The sequence below is a fragment of the Zonotrichia leucophrys genome, unplaced genomic scaffold, assembly GCF_028769735.1.
Source record: "Zonotrichia leucophrys gambelii isolate GWCS_2022_RI unplaced genomic scaffold, RI_Zleu_2.0 Scaffold_342_55370, whole genome shotgun sequence".
Lineage (NCBI taxonomy): Eukaryota > Metazoa > Chordata > Aves > Passeriformes > Passerellidae > Zonotrichia > Zonotrichia leucophrys.
The window spans coordinates 21,880-29,444 of record NW_026992547.1 but is presented as its reverse complement, the minus strand read 5'-3'; the positions used below and the strand labels follow the sequence as shown (position 1 = coordinate 29,444).

Below are 7,565 nucleotides of genomic sequence, written 5' to 3'. Positions count from 1 at the left end.
CTCTGACTTTGCTATCAGAGCCTGCAGAGCCAGAGCTGCCCCTGGGCAGTGCCAGAGCTGGGAGGGGTCTGCAGGGCAGAGCTGAGCCCCCTGGGCTGGGCTGGGCTCTGGCAGCACTGGCAGGGCCCAGCCCTGGGCACAGGGAAGCAGCTGCTGGCAGGGACAGCTCCAGGCAGCAGAGCCCTGGGCAGGCAGTGGGGGGAAAGTGCCCCCAAGCTGTGCTGGCATATTTAAAATCCTCTCCAAACCCAACTATTCTATGATTACTTTTTTTATAGATCCCCATGCCAAAAATGTGCAAATGTCAAACAGCAGCGCCATCAGGCACTTCGTCCTGCTAGCATTGGCAGACACGCGGCAGCTGCAGCTCCTGCACTTCTGCCTCTTGCTGGGCATCTCCCTGGCTGCCCTCCTGGGCAACGGCCTCATCATCAGCGCCGTAGCCTGCGGCCACCACCTGCACACGCCCATGTTCTTCTTCCTGCTCAACCTGGCCCTCACTGACCTGGGCTCCATCTGCACCACTGTCCCCAAAGCCATGCACAATTCCCTCTGGGACACCAGGGACATCTCCTACACTGGATGTGCTACACAGGTCTTTCTGATTTTTTTCTTTCTTGGATCAGAACTTTCTCTCCTGACCATCATGTGCTACGACCGCTATGTGTCCGTCTGCAAACCCCTGCACTACGGGACCCTCCTGGGCAGCAGAGCTTGTGCCCACATGGCAGCAGCTGCCTGGGCCAGTGCCTTTCTCAATGCTCTGCTGCACACAGCCAATACATTTTCCCTGCCCATGTGCCATGGCAATGCTCTGGGCCAGTTCTTCTGTGAAATCCCCCAGATCCTCAAGCTCTCCTGCTCCAAATCCTACATTAGGGAACTTGGTCCTCTTATAGGTAGTGCTTTTCTGTTTTTTGGTTGTTTTGTTTTCATTGTTTTCTCCTATGTGCAGATCTTCAAGGCTGTGCTGAGGATCCCCTCTGAGCAGGGACGGCACAAAGCCTTTTCCACCTGCCTCCCTCACCTGGCTGTGGTCTTTCTGTTTATCAGCACCTCATTTTTTACCTACCTGAAGCCACTTTCAATGTCATCCCCATCCCTGGATCTGGTCCTGTCAGTTCTGTACTCGGTGGTGCCTCCAGCCCTGAACCCCCTCATCTACAGCCTGAGGAACCAGGAGCTCAAGGCTGCAGTGTGGAGACAGATGACTGGATGCTTTTAGGAATATTAAACTGTTGGCCTATTTCTTGAAATCACTTGTAATAAAAGTAATTGTTAATACTTCTTGTTGGTTCAGTTGTGACAGTTTTTTTTTTCTTTTTTTACTTTATATATTATCCAAAAGAATGGTCATTTTTTCTGCCATTTCCAGTTTTGTTTCTCTCCACCTTCTCTGTTGCCACAGACTGTGTCAATGAGGGGCTACGATCTCAGTGACTTATAAGAACAAAAGGATCTCCCAGCAAAGTTTTCTGCAGAGATGCCCTTTGGTTGCTTTCTCTGGAGCTGCAGCAGCAATGTCTGTGTGCAGAGCTGGGGCAGATCAGTGCTGGCCCAGCAGCAGCAGCACTTGGTGTTGCCAGTGCTCCTGCCGTGGCCCTGCCCCGCTGCCCTGGTGGCCCTGGTGTTGCTGCAGGGCCTGAGTGCTCTCGGGGCCGGGCACAGTCCTGGGGGTGGCAGTGCCGGGGCTGCAGCAGGGACAGGCCATGGGCACTGCTGGGGCAGCACTGACGCCTCAGGCCAGGCCCTGAGGGCTCCGGGCTCCTTGCCCAGGCTCTCTCAAGAACACACCCAGGCCAATGCTCAGCACAGAAAACCCCCATGAGCAGCCCCAGGCTGGCCGTGGGCAGGCTGGGAACAAACAGCATGGCTGGGGCTCTGCAAGGGCCCTGGGGCAGACGGGAAGGAGCAGCAGAGCAGGGGCTGATCCATCCCCAGTGCACTGCACAGCCCAGGGAAGCGTCCCAGAGCGTCCTGATGGAGCTGCCAACAACATCCCCCCTCTGCAGCCCTGGCCTCTCCCCCAGCTCACACAGGTGCTCCATCCTTGCAGGCGCAGACACAGCAGCACTGGCTCAGCAGCCCCTGTTTGCATTGCACACAGCAGGGGGAGCACCCCCATGCTGTTGGTGTGGGGACATGAACCTGAGGGAGCACAAATGCCATCAGCCCCTGGGGCCAGCAAGGGCTGGGGGACACCAGGGAAACCACTCAGCTTTGTCCTGGCCTCTGCACTCAGCCAGAAAATTTGTTCCCATCAGCTGGGAGTTTCCTGTGTCACTGCAGATGCTGCTGCTCAGAGCCAGGGCTGCCTGGCAGCCACCCCCAAACTGCCCTGAGCATTTCCTTTGTTCCACCTCTGCTTTCTTTCCTCTTCCCTTGTACATATTTCTTCCCATTGCCCACCCTGTTCTCTCCCCTGCAAAGAGCCCATCCCTGTTTGCCCTTTCCTCTCTGGCCCCACTCTCCATTGCAGTTCCTGACTTGGCCCCATGGGAACGTCTCTTGGGCAGCAGGATCATCCTACAAGTGCTGCAGGAATTGTCTGCAGGCTCCTGCAGTGCCTGGTGCTGCTCCCTTGCCAGAGGCACCCCAGGCCAGGGGGGCACATCTGGGCTGCTGTGTCTGGTTCTGGGGCTCCCTGTTCTGGGCAATGAGGAGGAGCTGCAGAGGCTCTGCAGGACTGACAGGATGAGCTTTGGGGCTGGCAGGAGAAGCTGAGGGACCTGGGCTGCTGGAGCTCCTGAAGAGGAGGCCCAGGGCTCATCCTGCAACTGCTCCAAGGGTTCTTTCAGAGAATCCCAGAATCAGCAAGGGTGGAACAGGCCATGGAGATCATGAAGTCCAACCTGTGCCCCGTCACTGTCTTGTCTCCACTGAGCCTCCTCTTTTCCAGGATAAATAACCCCAGCTCCCTCAGCCTCTCCTCACAGGACTTGTGTTCCAGACCCTCTCCAGCCTTGTTGCCCTTCTCTGGACATGCTCCAGCCCCTCCATGTCCTTCCTAAACTGAGGGGCCCAGAACTGGACACAGCACTCGAGGTGCTGCCCAAGCATTGCTGACCACAGGGGAAGAATCCCTGCTCTGCTCCTGCAGGCCACACCATTCCTGATCCAGGCCAGGAGCCTTTGGCCTTCTTGGCCACCTGGGCACACTGCTGGCTCATGTCCAGCCTGCTGTCCATCAGTCTCTGCAGGTCCCTTTCTGCCTGGCTGCTCTCCAGCCCCTCTGTCCCCAGCCTGTAGAGCTGCAGGGGTTGTTGTGGCCAAAATGCCGGACCCAGCACTTGGACTTGTTAAACCTCAACTTGTTGGATTTGGGCCCAGCATCCAGCCTGTCCAGGGCCTTTTGCAGAGCCCTCCTACCCTCCAGCAGATCCACACTCACACCCAGCTTGGTGTCATCTGCAAATTTGGTGATTTTCTATTTTTTTCACACATTTGATAATAATTTCCCCAAAATCATTACAATATTTTCTCCTCTTCTTAACCCATATGTTCTTCTCTCCTGGAGGTCTCTCTGCTAGTCCCTGCTGGCCTTGGACCCCAAAGTTTCCATGGGCCTGGCTGAGCTGGCAGGACACTGAGGCTGCTGAACTTCCAGTTCCCTTCTCACACAATGGGCACTGTGTGGTTTCCATAGGCCTGGGGTTGTGGAGAACAAGCTCCAGGTGTCAGCTCAGCTGGTGGAGACAATTTATCACCTGGTAACATGAAGTCACAAAGTGGGTTATGACATCACAGATTGGGTTAGGTGAGGTCACTGAGCAGCTATGACATCATAGGTCATATCTGTGACATCAAAGATCCAGCTGTGACATCACAATACAGACTATGACATCACCGACTCTGGTGTGACATCCGAGACCAGCTATGTGATGTCGGAGAATGGGCTGTGACAGCACAGAACAGGCTGTGACATCCCAGAGGGGCTGTGTGACATCACAGAGGGGCTGTGTGACATCCCAGCAGGGCTGTGTCAGGTCACTGGGTTGGTCACTCTGCCCCAGCTCCCCCTCACAGTTTCTCCCAATAACTCCAATGCTGTTCATGCCCAGCAGAGTCCCTGTCCACTGGGATCCCCCCGGCCCACCTGGAGCCACAGCCTCCACCAAAGGATGTTCCACAGGATCCACCCCAGAGCCTGACAGGGGACAAGGGACCAGGGCTGTGTGACCAGGACAGCAAGGACGGGGATTATCCAGGTCACTGTGGCCTGGGTTGGGTTGCCCAGCGCAGGAAAGATGTCTGGCAGCTGGAGCAGGCTCTGGGAAGGGCCTCCAAGGTGGGGCTGGAGGCCTTGGGCTGTGAGCAGAGGCTGAGGGAGCTGGGCTGGTCCAGCCCAGAGCAGGGAAGGCTGAGGGGCTCCTCATCCCAACCTGGCAGTGCCAGTGAAGAGGGGATGGAGAACACAGAGCCGGGCTCTTCACTGGGGGCTGGTGGGAGAGAAAAGCCAATGGGTGGAAGGGGAAAGAGGGGAGATCAGTCAGGGCATGAGGAGATGAAATGAGTCAGGCTGGTTTCCGAATTTCCTCAACACCAAGAGCAGCCTGACCTCCCTTTTCCATCCACCACTGGTAGCTTTGCAAATCAGGAACTGTTGGAGCTCTTTTGCCCCTACTTCAGGACGAGCATCCTGATACAAGAACTTAATGCTGTTTATATCTATCACAGAACCACATTTGTCTAAAATTAATTTTAGTATGGAAATCACCTGTGGATGGTGCCCTCACCAGATACTTCTGGGATGTTGCACATAGCTCAGGGAAGAGCATGACTGTTATTAAATTGTGTCCTTTTCAACCATGGTCTGTTGGCCATGAAGAGAAACTTTCTGTGCCTCTGAGTCTCACCAGTTCCTGACCCCCAAAGGCCACAAACTTGATGAGCTGTGGTTCCCACTCCAGTGGTGGCACCTGCACCTCCCTCTATTTCCAGAGCAGAGCTCCCTTTTCCCAGAAAGTCCCTGGCAATGCAGGGATGAAGGAAACTGGACAGGCTGTGGGGGTCAGGGGCAGCAACAGCCAGGGATTTGGGGTGGTTGTGAGCCCAGGGCAGGACCCGGCCCCTGGCCTTGGTGAACCTCCTCCCATTGTCCTGGGCCCATGGATGGCTCCAGCCGGTCCAGATCCCTCTGCAGAGCTTCCTGCCCTCCAGCACAGCCACACTGCCACCCAGCTTGGGCTCACCTGGAAACTGACTGAGGGTGCCCTCGATGGCCTCATCCAGATCAGCAATAAAGAGATTTCACTGACCTGCCCAAAATCCTGAGCCCTGGGGACACCCCTGGATGTGACTCCATTCCTCAGCTGCTCTGACTGCCAGGGATCGAATGAGGGAAATGGAGGTGTGATAAATGAATATGATTCATGCTAACAACTGTAACTATATCGATATTTTAGAAAAAAGTAATAGAGGAAAAGAATATGTAATTAGTGTCACAAAACAGATGTTTTCATATGTTCATGAGATTATAGGATCCAGGATGTAGACTGTAATAAGTAACATCCCAAAACAGAGTAGGCCTTGGGATAATTAGAGAATCAACCTTGAAATAAACAGAATTGAAATGATTTCAGGTGCCTATGAAATAAAAAGGCTTTCTTTTGGAATATAATGCTGGCTTCTATAACACATGACTTGGGGCGCATTTGCAACATGTGGGGTTGTTCAAAGAATAGTGACAATGAGGAGAAGCCTCCATTGGATTGACCACCAAAGAGCCAAAAGACCCCTTAGCAACAGTGAGAGCATGAACTGTGCAGTACAGTGACATAGATTTCAAGAATCAAAAACAGGAAGAGATTTATGGGAAAATATTGATGAATCTGTATTAGCATACAATATATAAATATGTGTTTGGATTCCTGTGCTTTTTGTACAGGAGGGTGAGAGAAAACTTCCCCATATCCTGATTGATCAGTTTTGCTTATGCTTTATCAGAACCACTGAGAAATTTTTTTGTATCTGTTTGACTTTATTTGATTGTAGTATTTTACATAAAATTTCTGCTCAATTAAAATTGCTGCTAAATTCAACTTGGTTGTTTATTGAATTAGAATGTAGAAATTCTTTCGTAACAGTGGGAAAGAGGAAGGGACAAAGTGTTATTGATAGCAATAAAAGGTGTGTATTTTCATATCTATTCTGACAGCATTAGAAGGTGCTGGGGGTCAGTATAAACTGGACATTGCTGATATCAATCTATAAAGAGGAAAAGAGACCTTAACAAGATAAAACAATTCTCTCCTAATTGTTTTCAATACAGTATATTCACTTTGCATACACTTCGAAAATTTGTCTAACTACGCACAAAAGAATTTAGAACTTAAATTATTCTCAGGGGCTTTTCTTGTTTGGGCATTTTGAACAAATGTTTATGAGCCTTTGTCAGTGAATTCCTGAACTGAAGAACTCCAGAAAGAAGAGGCCTCTGGAGGAGTAAAATTCATCAGCAACCTCCAAGTGGCTGAGGATCCATCCCCATCAGAGCAGCAATAAACAGAAATGGGCACAGCTTTGTGGCTGCCCCAGCTCTGGGATGGGCCCTGGGCCTGGAGCAGGAGCAGCTCTTCAGGACCCCAAGGCCGGGGCTCTTGTGCTACCATGGGCAGATGGGATGGCAGCAGGGGCTGCAGAGCTCTCAGCACCTCAGCCCGAGGGGAGCAGGGCAGCCAGGGAGCCTCCTTTGGCCTTGGCCAAGCACCTTCCCCCATGGCTGGGTCTGAGTCCTGTGGCAGCTGCAGCTGCTGCTGTGCCCTTGCCAGGGGCTGAGGCCGTGGGGCAGTGCCCAGAGCAGCCTGGCCTGAGAAGAGCTGTGGGGCCAGAGCCGGCTGGGCTGAGCTGGGGAGAGGCCCTTGGTGCTGCCCAGAGCTCAGGGCAGCTGACAGAGCTTGCAGGGAGCTGGGCTGGGCTCAGAGAGCCTGGCCCAGAAACCATCAGTGTCCATCTCAGCCTGGCTGAGCGTGCAGGGGCAGGACTCAGGCCAGGCCTTGTGGGGCAGGGCCAGCGCTTGTGAAAGGCATTGCAAACAGGCAAGTGGCCCAGAGAGGAGGCTGCTGTGTGCCCTTGGTGGCATGGACAGGGCAGGGAGGGGGCCCAGGACATTTGTCAGTGCCAGCCTCTTTGCCCAGCCCTTGGCAGCCCTGGCTGCTGAGCCCAGCTTTGGCCTGGGCTGTGGCCCAGCTCCATCCTCCTGCGGGGCTCAGGGCCTGTTCCTGGCCATGGCCAGCCCTGGCTGCCTCTCTGCTGGCCCAGAGGCCGGCAGAGCCCGGGGCAGGGCTGTCTGTGCAGCCCCACAGGTGCCAGGGGCTCTGCAGGAGCTGGCAGAGGCTGCCAAGCAGGGAGGCCATGGGGCACAGAGCCCCAAGGCTGCTGTGGGCATCACGGCACAGGGGCTGTTCCCAGCCGCAATGCTCCTGGCCTGGGCTGGGCCTGCACAGGGGCTGGGCCACCATGGCTGGGCCAGCACAGGGCCACAAAGGGGCCACGCAGCCGCTGCCAGGGCTGACAGCAAGGCCAGGCACACACAAGCAATTGCTGAGCATGGCCTGCACTGGCCA

The 7,565-nt window shown here is 54.3% G+C and overlaps 1 protein-coding gene across 1 annotated transcript; it reads left to right on the top strand.

Annotated features, from left to right (window-relative positions):
• The first annotated feature begins 469 nt into the window (after window positions 1–469).
• On the top strand, window positions 470–1,225 carry LOC135441560 (olfactory receptor 14A16-like). Its single transcript, XM_064701117.1, has one exon. It carries the CDS (start codon window positions 470–472, stop codon window positions 1,223–1,225), a length of 756 nt encoding a protein of 251 aa, XP_064557187.1.
• Window positions 1,226–7,565: the final 6,340 nt, after the last annotated feature.